The sequence below is a fragment of the Austrofundulus limnaeus genome, unplaced genomic scaffold (genome assembly GCF_001266775.1).
Source record: "Austrofundulus limnaeus strain Quisiro unplaced genomic scaffold, Austrofundulus_limnaeus-1.0 Scaffold35, whole genome shotgun sequence".
In the NCBI taxonomy this organism is placed as follows: domain Eukaryota; kingdom Metazoa; phylum Chordata; class Actinopteri; order Cyprinodontiformes; family Rivulidae; genus Austrofundulus; species Austrofundulus limnaeus.
In genome coordinates this window covers 1,783,588-1,800,727 of record NW_013952437.1, presented here as the reverse complement: position 1 = coordinate 1,800,727, position 17,140 = coordinate 1,783,588, and the positions used below count along the sequence as shown (strand labels likewise).

Genomic DNA, 17,140 nt, shown 5'->3' with positions numbered 1-17,140 from the left:
TATATATATATATATATATATACATATGTATACAAATATGTATGTAAATTCCAGCTTTCAAACTCCAACACATTAAAACTTCATTAAGACGGCAGCAAATCAGCTGCCTTGAAGACAAATTATCTGGAGAAGTGCTTGAAGCACTTTAATGGTTATACCACTGCCAACGGCTGTTTGGTTGATGAAGGGGGAGTCCTGCTGTTTGGCCAATCTCACACTGAGGAGATTGTGTGGAGAGGAATTAATAGGACATGACAGGATAAACAGTCTCCAAGGCTCACAGTTCAGTGGGCGTCTTTTCAGTCGGATAAAGACCTGCTCTTAGTTCAAGCATTCACTTCCTTTTGGGAAATACGTCAAAGGTAGAGACAAGTGCAGAAAAAAAGGGAAATAAAAGTATTAGTTTTAAGTCTCATATGTGGRTAATCCTGTATACCGAAGTCATGACACAGAATATATTGCGAGATAGTTTTTTTTTCCTTTTATGTTTTTAATCTTCTCAAAAACAAAATAAATCCTTTGCTACATGGATGCATCTGCAAGATTATCCTAATGTTGTTTTGTGAAATGACTCACATGTTATGTCTGATGAAGAAATAAGCTAAATGAGGAAGATGGGAGCAAACTTACCTTCCTGCCATGGGTGGCTGCCAGGTCCTCAGCACGGCTCCAGATTTAGTGCCTGCTTAAACACCTGCTGCGGCTCAGGCAGGACAGAGTTTTTGCACGCATCTGAGCTTAATTTCTCACTGCTTCAGTAGATAGAAGAAAGGGGATTAAGGAAAAAGAAAAACAGCAGCCAAAACAAAATCATTACATATACAGCAGTAGTAGAAGTTAACACATTACATTTTGGGAGAATACGAAGTATTTAGGTGAATCGTAGTTTTTTTTTTTTTTTTTGGAAGAACATTCATTTCCTCGCCTCATCTCTCCTTTCAATTTGTCATGAATCCCGAACAAGACACCAAGACACTTGAACTCCTCCACTTGAGGTAGAAACTAACCCCAAACCCGGAGGGAGATTTTTTCYGGTTGAGAACCATGGGCTCAGATGTGGAGGAGCGAACTCTCATTCCAGCTGCTTCATACTCGGCTGCCAACCACCACAGTGCACACTGAAAGGTCATGGTTTGAAGAGTCCAGCTGAACCGCATCATCCGCGAAACGAAGCAGAGATGAGACCTTGAGGTTCCCAAAGCAGACGCCCTCCTCTCCGATAAACTGGGGCTTTCAGCACCGGCCCACGAACACCCCAAATGGGACTGACGAAAAATGGCAGCCAATACTGACTTTGGTCTTTTGCAGAGACCGGCTAACCTTTAAAGTGTTACCAACACCATGTATTCCTGCAGTGCTCATCCCAAAACACTCTGGAGACACAAGCCTTTTAAGGTCCACAAAGCACATAGACTGGACATTCAGACTCCAATTCAGAAAACTAATCTGGTCCACTATTCTAAAAACTGAGTGAAATTAATTGTTACTAGTACGTGCCTAATCTAACCCACCCTCAACTTCTACTTTGACCCTAAACTTCTCCTCAAACCCACCAATGATGTTCCACCATATTAGGACCTGGTTTGTGTCTTCATAAGGGCTACTTAYCCTGRCAAGTAYATGTGGTTTTAGAAAAGGTCAAAAAATAGAAACAAAACCATGTTCACACACCTTCTGTATTAACTTCCATGGAACCACCACAMTTGTTGGCATTCTCCCAAACATTGTTTCAGTGTATGTAGGACTCTCCCGGTAGCTCTAGTATACAAAGGATTTTAAGTTCTTAGTCAGCACGACCAAACAAAATGCTGTTATTGATGCTCTCCATCCTACTTTGGACCAAGACCCTGACATGAAAGATGCTGTAGAGAAGAAAGTGTCAGAAGATGAAAATGAAGTAAAATTCAGACCAAGAGACCATCGATGTGGACCAGTCCAGTAATGAACAAAGAGGATCCTGCTGAGGCTGCCGTCAGAATATCAGAGTGAGAATATATTTTATTCTATGCAAAGTTCATGCATTTATCAGCATGTGCTGTCCAACATGTGCATCTGTCATAAAAACTGTGACATCTGACAGATCCTTTCTGCTTTTGTTAGTGATGGTGAAATTGTGATCTGAAACAGTGGTTCCCAAAGTTGGGGTTAGGACCCACAGTGGGGTCACAAAACATCAAGATGGGGTCCTGAAAAGTTTTTTTTCTGAATTAATTACACTAAGAAAATGACAACTAACATTTTTTTGCCTTTGTTGTCACAAAAAAGTAAAGTAAGTGTACTTAAAATGGACAAAAAGAGTGTAATAAATATTGTTACTGTGCCCATTTATTTGACGTGAAAACAATGTTYATGCAACAACAGCTGGGGCCACAGGGCTCCACTGCTGGTATTTTGTGGGTCAAAAGCTGAAAAGTTTGGGAACCACTGATCTAAAACATTATGATGCATTTAGTYACAAGGGCTCTAATGCTGATCTGTTTGTTAATCTCTTTACTGACTATTGCCACCATTTTTATAATGAGYACGTAGAAGAAACATGGTATGAAGAAGTTGAGCTCAGAAATGTTTTTTAAAAGTGAAGAGCCCAACTATGAATCTTTAACTTCCTATACTGTTTACCTAGTTTGCAAAGAGCTGCATAAGAATTCCTTGCTGCAAGTAAATAAATCTGTTATCTGATCTGCTGCTTGTTTTTCATTCCTTGTGTCAAGTGTCTTGATGAACAATTCATCCAACAGTTGGCAAAGATGTTGTTTAAGAAACCAGACAGTAATATTGCTATGTGCCTTGTTCATTCATTCATTCATTCATTCATTCATTCATTCATTCATTCATTCATTTTTTTCTTTCAGCTATTGTTCTGGGTCTCTGCCCTCTTTTATTAGACAAGGACACAAAAGATATTCATTTTTTCTATTAAAAATTTTTGAAACAATTTAAAAACAAACGTCTACGACAATCTTTGACACATAGTAATCTGTGATAAATAGCACACATGGATTATTTTGACAACAAATTCGATTTTACTTAAAACATTGTTGCATGAGCTCTGATTATTGAGGCCACAGGCAATAAAATTCAAACAAGATTTAAAAGAAAACAAGTTGATGGAAAGATTTATTATAGCATTAGGTAAGGTGACAATATTTGTGTTATTGTGGATTTATACTTGAAATAACTGGATTTGTCATTCTTGATAAGGAACACAAAAGCCTAAACTGCAGAACRAACCTAACAGGAGGGTTAGGACGACTTACAAGTCATCAAAAGAGTGCAAATAATTGTGTTTAAGGTATATTTTATTGTATAACTACAAAAAAATGCAGTTTGTTCCTATACATTTTTACAGTAAGGATTACTGAAATAAAACATTTTTGTCTAAAGATGTCAAGGTCTTGTAGTTACATCAGTGGTGCCAATGATTCTGAGTACCAATGGTTGGCTTAAGTCTTTTTACAAGGGAATCTCAGAAGTCCATTGATTTAAAACAACAACAAAAGACATTTAAAAAATACTATCTCTAATTTGTTGCAGCTCATTGTGTGGCATTCAGGTTTCTTGGGAAACAGCCGCCCACCTCCACCATCTGTGGCCATCCATCAAAAGCGTTGATTTTCTCATCATTAACGGCTTGCTGGCAGGTGAGAAGGGAAAGAATAACTTGTTTTAATCATCCTGCTTTCCTTTTTAGCAATTTTCAAAAATAGATGACACAAATAGAACAAATAAAGCAGCACTGAAAGGGTTTGTTCACCTTCTCAAAGTTGCTTTTGATTTTGGCCCCAGACCTTCCAGCAAACACCCAGTTGTCTCTGTGTCGGACAGAATGGATCAAACTGCTCCCCATATCCACAAAGATGTTCCTCATTTGTCTTGTCATTCTGCAGCACAAAGGGAAGAAAGTGTCACATTTTGTGGCACTGGATCACTTCACAAATGGTGAAATGAAACAATTTGGTCTTACTTTGTTGCTGCGTTGATAAACGAGGCCACCAATACGATCTTTCCTGGTTTGATCTCTTTCAAACTTGCCAGAATGTCGGCCCTCTCTGTTGTTCAAAGAGATAGAAAACTAAAGGTTAGGCAATGCTTTAAATGTCTGTTTCATTCAAATAATGTTTTAAAACCATACTTCCTGTTATCACGTTGATATAGCCAACTTTTTCTATAGCTCCAGTTTCACCTGTTTTTTGRAAAAAAAAAAGGGGGTTTACAATCCAGGCAAATGGAAAAACAGCGACCAAAAATATCAAGAATGTACACAAACCTTGAAAAATAACATGTCTAATATAAAAAGATGTCATGCTCAGAGTATGTCATGAATGACAAAATGGCWAATTTAAGCTTAATATCTGTAAAATTGTTTCAATTAGACCCGTTGGCCTGTGGCATAGGCAGTATAGGCAAATGCTAAGGGCGCCATCCACCCAGGGGGCACCACAAATGGAGGAGGAAAAAAAAATTCTATAACTTTTTATCAGAGTATAGTTCATTTAGTCTGTTCCATTCACTGGATACTCAGGTTTAAGTTTTCTAACATGTTCTGTGGGTTTCTTAGCCTGATTTGCTCCTGCGTGAGCTTGTATGGTTCAGAAGATATTTTGCGATAAAAGTATCATGATGAAGTCAAAACTGGTGCTCAGTGTGTAAATGGAAAAAAAAGGATAATGGAAGTTTCAGTTTTGATCTCAGATAAAGTTCAGGTTCAAGTCTGGTTTTCAATGTTCAATTTTCATGAAGTATTGATTTTCATGTTGTTTCATTAAACCCAAGAATTGAGTCAAATGCTCTTCAAAATGGCTGGAAAATGTAGTTTTAAATAGATCTTTTACAAAATGTCTCAGGCGAGTGTACCTCTGGACCCCCCTAGAACTGCTTCACTCCATAGCTGCTGGTTAACATGAACAGGTGTTCTTCATTGCTGTCAGAAAAGGTTGTCAGGTAGGGAGTAGACTTGTGGTATTCTGTTTCAAATAAATTATAGTAACTATTTTATTTGGACAACATGGTTTCTAAAGATGGAAAATAATATCAAGGACAAAACTATTTCATTTAGCATGTGGATGTACATAATGTGCTTAAAAAATTGCACAAGAGGTGTCATCTGAAATCTTGCTTATTGGCTSGGGCCCGCCCTGTGTACAGCTAATGACTTACTTTCTGTGTTACATGTAGTTGTGACATACTTTATGAGATATTTTAGGAACAGACACACAAGCACAATAGACATTCTGTTCGGCAGGTAAAATGAAACACAAGGCAAGACCTTTAGGAACAAATGTTTGAGCGCAATATTATAACTTTTTTTCCTTTCAAATATTATATTTAGTTGCAACAGCAAACTACAGGGAAGCTTTTTACCATTAATAATCACCATGTTCAGTCCTGGTCCCACGTTGTTTAAGATGTTACTCATGATGCTGTTGAGACAACAGACAAACATGAGCAAATTTACTGTGTTGTTGGTTTTCTTTCTTTTGGTAATAACTTATTTTTAATACCGACTTTTTTCCATCAAAACAGATCTGTGGCCCAACAACGTTAGCAGCGCCRCTCCGAAGTCTAAAAGCATAGTGGTCCTCGGGACAAACTCTGGGGAGGTTGCACTTTGGTTTTGATGTGTCCRTATCTGAAGAAGTAGATCAGAAAGAATAAAATTGTAAATTGATATTAAACTGAACCTAAAACAGAGCAAATGTGTGCCTGAATGTGTTCCAAACTGGGGGAAAAAACTAACCTGCTTCAAGGTTTCGTTTAATTTCATAAAACCCTTAGAAAGGAAAAAAAAAGGGGGAGAAAGAAGATTGTGAAACTGAGATGACACAAAATGTTCAGGGTGTAAGATTTTAAATCAGAAAAAAGAAATTTGCTCACTAAATTTTTTTTTCGATTTCTCATGTTCATCAACCGAATTCATAAAAAACCTGATGGTGATGAAGAGGAACACAGCTGCAGCAGTAAGCATCAGAACAGCTGCCAAAAGGAAGGAAAAAAAATAAACCCAGATGACGATTAGGAGTCAGACAACCAAAACTAGCAGTTCTGAAGTCAAGTCTTACCTCGATTCCTCATGTCTGCAACAAGAAAGGCTTTTATTTTCTGTCAAGGAATCCTTTTGAATGGAATTCTGCTCACAGCTCCAGAAGAGCTTTGGTGTCAGATCATCTGTGAAAACATCTAACAGCTATCTCTTGTGGGTCAAGCAGTCGTATCAGTGAAAAGACAAGAAATGCTTGTCAGAGCTCTCGCTTGCATAAACCAGGATGCGCAGATAATACATGAACGCTTAACTAGCACACCCATTGCGAACTTGAATTTCAAGTTTCTATTTCGGAGTTAAAAACAAAACAAAACAAAGAAAATAGAATCAAATACCAGATATCCTGAAGCACAAGCTTTGAACTTGTATGCAAATAAGGAGCAACTGACAGATGAGGAGAGAAAAACGAGAAAAATGGGGCCAAACGACTCATATTTCAAATTGCACATATATATGAAAAAAAGGGTTAAAGAATCACTGTGGCAGTTGTCAGGGTTTTCTATTTGTATGTAAATTTTAGTAAAACCCATATCTGCATAAAGCAGCTCACACACAAACCACAAGAGACTATGGAAAAAAAACAATCAAAGGATTAAAACTAAAGCCGTAGAAAACACATTTTCTTGATAAGAAACTAAAAAGCAACATAGAATCAGATGTGAAATTAATTCTGCAACCTGGAACCGTGCCTAACAGGGAGGGTAGTACTGCAGCGTGTCATCACAGTGGTATTTAGCTTCATAGTTTTAAAGGGAGGCAACAATGTTGGTGAAAAAAAAGCTTTAAGTCAGACTGAAAAAAGTAATCCTTTAAAATTGGGCTCAAGATCCTGGGATTACAGTGTGACCTAAGCTCAAAGTAAAATGGAACTATACCCAAAACAGGGCAAGCTGGATGATTTTATCTTAAAGATATACTCAGAAATTTTCATTCATTTTAGGTGGTGCAAGTTTTCCCRCATTTACAGTAATTTGTATGACATGGCACAGCTTTTCCTGCCTTTACGGTAATTGAGATTAACATTCTTTRAAATAAAATTGTTAAAATGTTGCTGGCAAAGCCCTGGTTGGGGAGGGATTTTTTTTATATGGTGGCTATAGCCACCCCTGGCCACCCCCTGGCTCTGCCCCTGAGTGCCACACTGAGTGCCTGCTTTTACTTTTAAAACATTGCTTTTATCTATTTTTTTATTTAGGGGTGCAACTTTTCTACAATGATGTATTCTTTTATTTAATGCAGAAGAGTTTTGCCCATATGTATGGTAATTCAGTTTAAATGCTGCAGTCTTTTTTCTTTTACATTTTAAAGTAATTCAATTTTAGAGGCACGGGTTTCAAAGAATTTCTAATAATTTGTGTTGCATAGAACAGCTTTTTAATAAATAAATACACATACACAGTTATTTMGTTTAGGCAGTGCGGCTTTTCTAGCATTTATGGTAATTTATTTTAGGTAGCATAGCTTGTCTACAGTTTGGTGTAAGTAATCTTAGCAAGTATARCAGACAATTGTGGGCCAGATCTGGTGTCAAGCTGGCACTACTGGCATGGCAAGTGGTTTATTAACTGGATTTAGGCCTGATCTGGCAGAGAGATGGTACTGTTTTTAAAGATAGCTGTCCCAGTTGTGGTTTGGTTTATGTGGTGCTGGCCCATGAATGGACCACCTCTGGCAAACCACATCTGGGCCACAAAGGACTATCATTTTTTGGGGTATGTGGGCCAGAACTGAACCAGACAAATGTTGATATGTAGATTGMTTTTCTACAATTTACAAGAATTCAATTTAGGTGGCACAGCTTTTCTAGCATTTATGGTAATTCCCACATCTGGCCTTTGGTTTCTCTTCTGCTCCCTTTRGAGAGTTGATAACATGATGACTAAAAGTAGCATAGGTGACAGTAAAATAATTTGAATATATATTTTCTGCTAGCAAAAAAAAGAATAAATAAATAAATAAAWTTTTAAAAAAGAAAGTCTTTTGGTGGCCCATGCAATTGAAAACCAGTGCTTTAAAGCAACAACGGAGAACTTTTGTCCTCCAGCTGAACCTTGATTTGTAGTGTAGCCTGAACTTTTATCTTCATGGAGATAATTGGAACAAATAGGACTTTCTGTGTCAAATAAACCATACAAGTGGGATTTTTTTATAAGAAGTTTATAACAGTAGTAGCAAAAAAGGAGAGAAACAAACAATAAAATAACATTAAAGTGTGCAAAACGGCATAAAATAAAACCACAAAAAGTACACCTGCAGATTGTATTGCAATAAAAACTAGTGTACAGATGGTGTGTGTGTGTGTGTGTGGTGGGGTGGTGCGTATACAGACGCTCGTACGGTTGTGCAATAATGGCAGTCAGGAATCTACAGTGTGYGCAGATGAGATTATGCTAGAATTTCTTTCACAGAAAAAATAAAATGAAGGCAGAGTTAAATAAACAACCACTCAATGATGAAAAAAAAGCAGAACGCAGAGTTTATGATCATAACAGAAGTAGAGCTTTCTGAAGATGGATACAAGATGTTGCTTTATCAGGATCAGGGTGTGGTCAGATCCAACACAACCACCTGCAGCTCTTCGTTTGTGGTAGATGTCAGCATATGATGTGGACATGTTGGGGTTTTTGTTTGTTTAATGTYGTTTTGTTTTACCAGGGGCAGATTAATCCAACAAAGAGACAAAAATATCTGCAAAACTATGAAGAAAAGCAAAGAATTGAAGACTTGCATTCCTTGAGGAAACGTTTTAAATTCAGATAATCTTCCAAACTTACATTTTAGCTTTTATGTACAAACCTTGAAAATACCTTYATTCACAATTGCATTAAAATCAGAAAATCTCACAATTTCTTAGCACTCAGATTATGTRTTGGGGMTGAAATTCAGCTACGACCACATAWAACTGTAAAAYTGACGGTGTTATAGCCATTTTTGTRTTGACTAACACCGATTGGCTKTGGCAGYCATCTTAAATTGGATTGACTCCAAAAGTTAATGAGCTGTAGATGCACATTTGWATAAAATCTGTTGACAGGTTCATGAAATATTTTGCTAACAAACTCAAATACACGCCCAGACACCCGCCTTTTATCGTTTGGGGTTGGGAGATAAAAAAATGTTGAGCTTTAATTAAAGAAAAATGTTTTTCAAAATCAAGTAAATGTCACAAAGATGCATTTTGCATCTGTTATATTGGAGATATTTTACTGTATCTGCAGACAGAAGCTTGTTTCAGTCTGTTCAYGAACACAGCTTTCTTCAAAATATCACCTTGGGTATGTTCTGACAAAATTTCCTTTTAAACGTTCAGATTGGCTAAAATGACTTTGTTGTTTTTTCTACTTTTATGATCACAAAACTCAAAAAAGAAAATTAGCTGAAGATAAAAGTTTTAGAAATATGCACTTTTGGCATAAAGCAGCCTCCCTCCCACAAGACTGCTGCCCTCCTGCACTGAAACCATTTTTATTTGAAAATACATTAATCTATAAAATGACCGGCACTAAAATATCAACACAGTAAAGCTGGGGGMTATAAAACCAGCAGCTTTTAATTTTATTRTTTTATTTTTGTAGGTTTTGTGTGTTCTCAGCAAATCAAGCTGGTTTGAGCGAAGTTGAAATATTTGAGTAATATTTTAAATGTTCAAAACGTCCTTTTACATCAGCAGCTCATGGTGTAATACCAGGTGGAGCCAGTAGAGGGTCTTTGTGTACTGCCATTCACTGATCAGACAGCTGGGGGGGGGAACTATAACCAGTCATTTATGGTTTTYATGATCACCCACCGCTGAAAGCTGAAAATAATTGTTTAGTACCTGTTTKTTAACAAAATATATCATGAACCATTGGACACATTTTAAGAAACTTTGCAGACAGTAGCTTATTTATTGGATGGATTGTGCATCTGATTAACTTTTGAACCCAACCCACTTCAAGAGGGCTGCCACAACTCACCTTAAAAAAACCCTCTAACTCAGTCACTTTTTCAAAYATTGGCCCAAAATTTACTGTAGTAGCTGACACCGATCCATAACACATATTTTGAGCACTAACAGATAATCTTTGTTAAAAATATGTTTGAACGATTTGAAGTTAAACTCTGATTGTCTGTTAGCTAAATATCTCATGAACCCCTTTATAGATTTTAATGAAACTTTCAGGAAATAATCCCTGAATGAACCTCTACAAAAGTTTGAATTTTGGAGACAAAACAATTCAAGAYGGCCACCATAGCCAACTGATATTAGAAAACACAAGAAGGACTATAACTCAGTCAATTTCACAAATATTAAGCTAAAACTTTGTGTGGTAGCAGCTGTGAGTCAGTCACACCAGAAGCTGTAAGTACTACTCATTGCACAAGTTCTTCCCCTAAAATGTTAACATTAACTTTTGGAGTCAACCTTGTACAGTATGTCTGTTAGCAAAATATCTCATGAACCACTGTATGGCTTTTAATGACATTTTTTATAAAGTAAACACAGGGCATACGTTTCTAGCTGATTACTTTTGGAGTCTGAGCAATTCAAAAACAGCCACCTCAGCTAATAAATAACAGCCAGTGAATAAATGGCTAAAATACAGTCAGTTTTACAAATACTGAAACAGAATTTGATGTGGTAATATTTGAGAGTCAGTCACAACAACTGGAGTATGTCTCATGACATTAAGAGATTGAGCATGATTATAAGCATAATTTTTAGGGTCTGGCAAAAACACAACTCAAATAATCTCAGTCTAATGTTTGGGTATGAAAGGCAGCAGGTGATATGCATTACATGAAGAAGCGCTATGTTGTTGTTTTTTTATTACTCAATTTTAAATAAGCATTCACTGTAATTTACTGCAAAACAGTAAAGATAATACTTCAACACAGCCTTTCTAATACAATTTAATCTCCTTTTAGAGATGAGAAAATATGAGAAAACAACTCAAACAGCAGTTTGGATCATTTTTAATTACTTAACATTTATATTTCTCAAACATTCACACATATGATACACACCAGCAACTGCAGAGAAGCTGCGTTCATTCCAGTAATGATACGTCAAAACATAAAAGCAGACCGAAGCCCAGCCGTCTGCTTTTATCACATCATTTGTTGATCACAATGAGAGAAGAGAGYGAAAGAAAACACTGTGAGGTAATTTCTGATTAATCATTCATCATGAACCGCCACTGGCATCCTGTGACACTCAGGCTCACAGCAKCACAGCATTCTATTGCAACTCCCTGGCAGGTGCAATTCTCTCTTTATTCTTACTCCTCCTTTTTTTATTCATTTTTTGTCGGTAAGCTGTCAAAAACTGTCGCGCAACGTCCCCCGCAGCCCGGACGTCCGTTTAAGAATCAACAAATTGACCTAAAGTGGGTTAATGTTAGCATGAAAAAGGAAATTGTTTTAAAAGAGAACGAGGTAGACAGCTACAGAGTTTTAKTTTTAGCAGCGGGATCAGTTGAAAATAAATACAAACCGATAAATCTAGTTTAAGACGACTGCTGCTTATGTGGTCGCGTTCAGATCCACACTAAAGCTGCATGAACTTAAAGGTGCACATTTATAAAGCTCCACTTGCTAATTAACAACATTTATTACTCTGCCAGGGAAATAATGCTTTCCATTTGTTCTCCCAGACACACACCGACTACATCTGAGGAAGTTATTAACGTTGGGCTTTACGGCCAAACAACTTTATTTGGTTTAAATCTAAATTATCTCCATTTTTTTAAAACAACTTAATCCATTAGCTGTTTCTCTTTAAATCCATTTATTTAAGAAAGTAAAAAGCATTTGTAGCTCATCTGTGTGCATCTTTTTTAACAACAACGGTTTTGGATCTAAAGATTGATGCCTTCACAGAGAAGCAAAGCGTGCGATTTGTGAGGTAAAATTATCACTTTTTTCAAAGGAGTCTGGTTGCTTTGAAAAGAGCGCTATAACAGCTCCACTCCTGTGAAACTGTGAAAATGTTCTACATGTTACTTACACTTAAACCCAGTTTTATTGGTTCCCCCTTTTTCTTTCTTCAAATGCAAACAGWTGCTTTTTWWTTTTTTTTACCTTTCAGGCCCTGCTGTGAAGAGTGAACTATGTTTTGCTTTATTAAAATATTGATGAACCTGTGAGGGAAGTCAAAAATATGTACAAATAAGTTAGACTTAATCCCTCACGTTTGTTTATTACATTTTCTTTACTTTCTTCTGCACTGAGAAATGTTTGAATAAATGTACCTTATATGTTTAGACAACTCAAAGTTTGACGTTTCTTTTTTTTTTATAAAAGTTTACTTATTAAACAAATACATCGCATTTTTTAAAATCTGGGCATTAAGAAAACATTAAAAATAGATCAGTAWGTTGTAAATAGTTGATTGGTACTCTTAGTTTAGGGAGTGTAAAGTTTTTTGTTTTGTTTTTGTTTTATGATAAATCAACTGTGTTTCTGCTTTAATTTCCTTTTGTTGCGCATTTGACTTTTGCACAATGCCCCCTATTATTGTACTTTTCATAGTATTATTTAAAAACACAATCTATGTATAAAATAACCATGAAAAATAGAAATATATGTTCAATGTCAGACACAAATGAAACAACTAAAGTAACTCAAAATAGTTTAGCGCTTCTGAAATGGGGGTCTGCACAATATTATGAATAAATAGTATCTTACCTGTGGAAGATAGCTTTTTAAATGACCTCCTTCTAAAATAAAAGGTTAATTTTGACCAAACTCGTTTTATCAACCTTCCCGCAATTATCATTTTTATATTTCTCAGTAACATTACATAATCTCCAAGCATAAACAGTAACAGCAGCAGCTAGCTATTGCTCTTCTATCAAGTACAATTCTATTTCTGCCAGAGTAATTGTGCAAAGAGAAAACTGACGTTAGTGTAAAATACACTTGAAGTAAAACACTTTTAAAATGTTTTAAATTGAAGCTATTTTAAGATGGCAGCAGTCCCCTTTAGTATTGGTTCTGCTCAGACTAGCCATTTGCTCGTCAGTCTGGCTAGAATTAAACTACATTTTTTTACGAGCTATCTTTAGCAGTTAAGATATTAACTATTCAAAATTTTACCATAGAATTCCACTTCTAAACGATTCATTTAAAGTGTAAAATCACTGACAGACACCAAATATGTATTTTTCTTAAAAATATTTCTTTCAAAAATATATTTTTCTTTTAGAAAACACTAAATTCTTTCACTAGTTTAGCTTTTTTCTGACCAGTGTGCCGCTGATCCTTTCTTAAAAAATGTCATTTAAAAAATATTAGGCTCTTACTGTAAGTATTTTTGTCCAGTTTTCACACGTCAGTATTTAGCTCCTCCTCCTTTTCCAAATATGGTCATCTATAGTTAACAGTGACGAGTAAATGTCGTTAACCTAAATGTTTCATTTTAGCAGTCTGCACCAAAGAGTGACGTGACCGTGTCTTCTTACTGTGCTGCAGGTAATATACTGACTGCATATGGATTCGAAAAGAGAAAGCTAAATAAAAAAGATAAATCTTAGTGGGATCAAACACAAAACAACAAAAATCCCATCAACATAGATAAACAGTAAAACATGAAACTAATGTTCTCTTTTAAATCAATAGAAGTTTAGACTTTATGAGGCTCAAATCCAGTGTAACCTTATTTTTTCACACACAAAAATATGTATTAGGCCTCTGATATTTTGCCTTTTTTACTGCAGTATCTGCTATTAAATATTTGATTAATGTTCTATTAGAGCATATTTTTTTCACAAATACTGACAAAAAAGACAACTTTTCAAGTTTCTTTTTTCCCTCAGCCCTGAGTCACGCCTGCAGCTACAACCTTCACCTATCAGACGGTCCGACCGCAGCTTATATGTAGCCTGAGAGGTAAAAACTAGGCCAAAGATTATTGCTTCTTCTCAGCAGCTTGATGTCACTTCAAAGGCATCGAGTTTTACTGTATCTGTTCTCAATAGCAAAAAGAAAAAAAATGCTTAACTCATCAGAGAGCCTACRAACCAGGATCAATACTTCACATCAAACAAAAGAAGATAAAAGTCTGAGCAGAATTTGAATAAATAAATTCACAAACGGTGCAATCAGAAATCAATCAGCAGCTGTTACTACTAATTTATGCTCTTTAAATGCAGTCAAGAATACGTGGTGAGTTAAACAAATTTTAAAAATCACCTGCAGGTTATTAAAAAAAAAAAGAAGCACAAAAAACCGTCATCAGCCGCCCTTTAGAATCACATAATCCATCGATAATGAACTCCTTTTCAGTCGGTCCGGCAGCGTCCCGGTTGGAGATTTATTCCAAAAGCTCCTGTCATGAGAACAAAAAAAGGAAGTGGCATGTGATGAGGAAGGTTATGTTGACTTGTTCTGAGGGGACAGAGCGAGAGTGAAAGCTAAGCCACAATGCACTGACCTCGTCTGACTCCTCTCCCACTGTGGACGCCCCACTGTCGCCATCTTCCTCCGCCTGCTGCTGCTCCTCCATCCTCTTCAGCAAAGAGTATCTGTACGTCGCCTTGCTGGAATAAAGTTAGGCGACAGACCGGGCTGATGAGTTTTCCCTCGTGCTAATGGTGTAAAATAATCACGTTACAGCCCATTAATCAAGCCTGCTTACTTGACGGGGAAGCAGTATTTTCGGATGATCAATACGGCAGCGGCGGCCGCCACCACACAGACTAGGATCACCGATGCAATAATGCCGGGGTGAAGCCTTAAACTGGCCTAAAAAGACAAATGAATCCAATAAGATGTAACAGTGGGGTAGTTAAAGAGCCCATAAAGCTAACAGCTCAGTTCATGATGTGTGGCACAGATAAAAAGGAAATACACGCAGGAGATATGACAGCTGAACAGCGTCGGGTTATAAATCATCTCGGTGCTCGGCCTAAAAGCTCAGCAGCAGGGCTGGGGAAGCTCTGAGTAAGCACAAAGAAAACTTTTTCGTTTGACAATCAGTAATTATGCACATCATCTACTGGTCTATAGTGCCTTTAAATGACGGGCTGTGCATGGGATCATTTACAGTTGGTGAACATTAGTGTCTGCAGCAGTAATTAGGATGCACAGCGAGCGTGACCAAAAATAACAACCTCAACTGGACCAATTTATCACACGTGGCGGTGTACGACACAAAAACCAATCAAASGGTGATGAGCTTCGATTGTAGGGTGTCACTTGGACCACATTAACATTGACTGATTAATGCCTATGTTAAGAGTAAACATATAGTAATAAAATGCACTCATTCAATGTCATGGGGGGAAAAAACACTAAAACAGGCTCCCCTCTCCTTAGCAGGAGTCAGAATTATGTCACATTCACCAACACAATGAAAAAAAATGTTTCTGACACACTTAGGGACTTCATTGTCATTTATAAATACTATGACAAATTATGAAAATTTATAGTTACCAATTAGCCTAACATTTATGTTTTTGGTCTGTGGGAGGAAACCGGAGTACCCGGGATGGGATTCAATAATCTGACTCCAACAATCTTATGGCCACACATTATTTATCTTGTGGCCACGAGATAGTAATGCATAAATACAAGGTAATTTTTTTATCCGATGTCACCGAACAGTCACCATAGGCTTATGTGCTCCTAAAAAAAACAACAACTTTAAAGCAAAATTAGTCACCCGATGCCAGCTATCCCGTTTGTTTATCAATAAAAACAGCTAAAGGGACTAAAACCAGGTCAACATTAACTCGGTCCATTAGAAGAGCACTGTGAGGTAGAGAAGTCTGACAGTTTTAATGTCTACTTGGAACACATTTATGCTCAGTTTTGTTGAGTAAACTATGCAGATAAGGTTCAGAATCTAATGGTCTAATATAAAACACAGACATTTTACCTGTTCTTCTGAAAAAAAAAAACAGATGAGATGAATTTGTTGGGGCGTACTGTAGGTTCATTTTTTTATTAAACTTTTATTAAGAATTACAAATGACGACTTATAGCCTTATTGCTATTACTGCAAAGCTTTACAACTACTACTTTTATAACTGTATAATGTCAAAGTGGATTTTCCCAGTAATTTCTTGACATTTGAATAGAAATAAYTGCCACGCAGTCTCAACCTGACTAGATATTTCAGCTATAAAGAGTAAATTTCGACTACTTACCTTAAAACAAATAAGGAACAACTTGGTTGAGCTTTAGTTGGTGAGTAACTCCTAATTAAACCCTTTAAGGTGGCTAATGATCAGTTAATGATGGGCTAATTAAAAATGAAGTAAGAAACAAATTGGGAATACTTGATAACTGCCTAATCCAAAGTGCTTCCTTAATAATTTCTAATGAACCTTAGAGTGGACTGGTGAAAAGCACAAAACTAGTGATGACTCATTACCACTAGTTAATGTCTCTCTGCACTCCAAGCAGAGACACATAATACCAGAAAATCCGGAGTACTAAGAAGTMCTTCATTCTGTGCCCGCTCAAGTAACATATTGAATTATGACAAACCATTTCTGAGTATGGCTCCCTTATATCATTTTCAGGAATCTACTGGTTAAATCTCTACAAGCGGCTTTTATTTCATTGATTTTAAGTTTTCTTTTTTTAAGTGAGAAAAATGACCACTTTATTGTCTAAATGTCTCTCTTTTCCTAGTTCTCTAATCCACCTGTGATGATGTTCCTCGCATACTAATTATGACAAGATGATAAATTCTAAACACTTTGCCATCTGCTTGTTTATTGACCTGTTTTGTTATTTAGGCCATAAGTTATTTTAAAGGAAATGTCCCGAAACAGAAAGGTTCTTCTTCATAACCTGAAATTTTAAAATACTAATAAATGTAAAGAGTCTAATTTTGTTCTATAATGTAAAACAAGTAACACGTTGACATTTATTTATTTACTTTTTTTTATTTCAGTCTTCCAACTTTTGCAGCTCTGGACAAATGTATTTAGTGATAAAATGGGAAGAAATGGCTTTTTAGACTGTAAATGTTGCAGAGCCATGACATGAAGTTCAATATGAACCTAAAAGTAAACATTGCCTTGATTTATAACTCGTTTTGTTATCTAAAGTGTATGCATACTATTAAAGGTCAAAATGATGGTTCTTCAAAAGATATTCCATTTT

At 36.4% G+C, this 17,140-nt stretch overlaps 1 protein-coding gene across 1 annotated transcript; it reads right to left on the bottom strand.

Moving 5' to 3' along the window:
* Positions 1 to 2,833: 2,833 nt before the first annotated feature.
* On the bottom strand, positions 2,834 to 13,758 carry LOC106516092 (FAM3 metabolism regulating signaling molecule D). Its single transcript, XM_014006279.1, has 10 exons — positions 13,327 to 13,758; positions 6,060 to 6,177; positions 5,875 to 5,973; positions 5,738 to 5,770; positions 5,506 to 5,629; positions 5,362 to 5,420; positions 4,133 to 4,183; positions 3,965 to 4,049; positions 3,755 to 3,881; positions 2,834 to 3,634 (listed from the first exon to the last, which is right to left on the bottom strand). The coding sequence occupies exons 2-10, from the start codon at positions 6,070 to 6,072 to the stop codon at positions 3,536 to 3,538; spliced, it is 690 nt and encodes a 229-aa protein (XP_013861733.1). The 5' UTR covers positions 6,073 to 6,177; positions 13,327 to 13,758; the 3' UTR covers positions 2,834 to 3,535.
* Between the last annotated feature and the right edge of the window lie 3,382 nt (positions 13,759 to 17,140).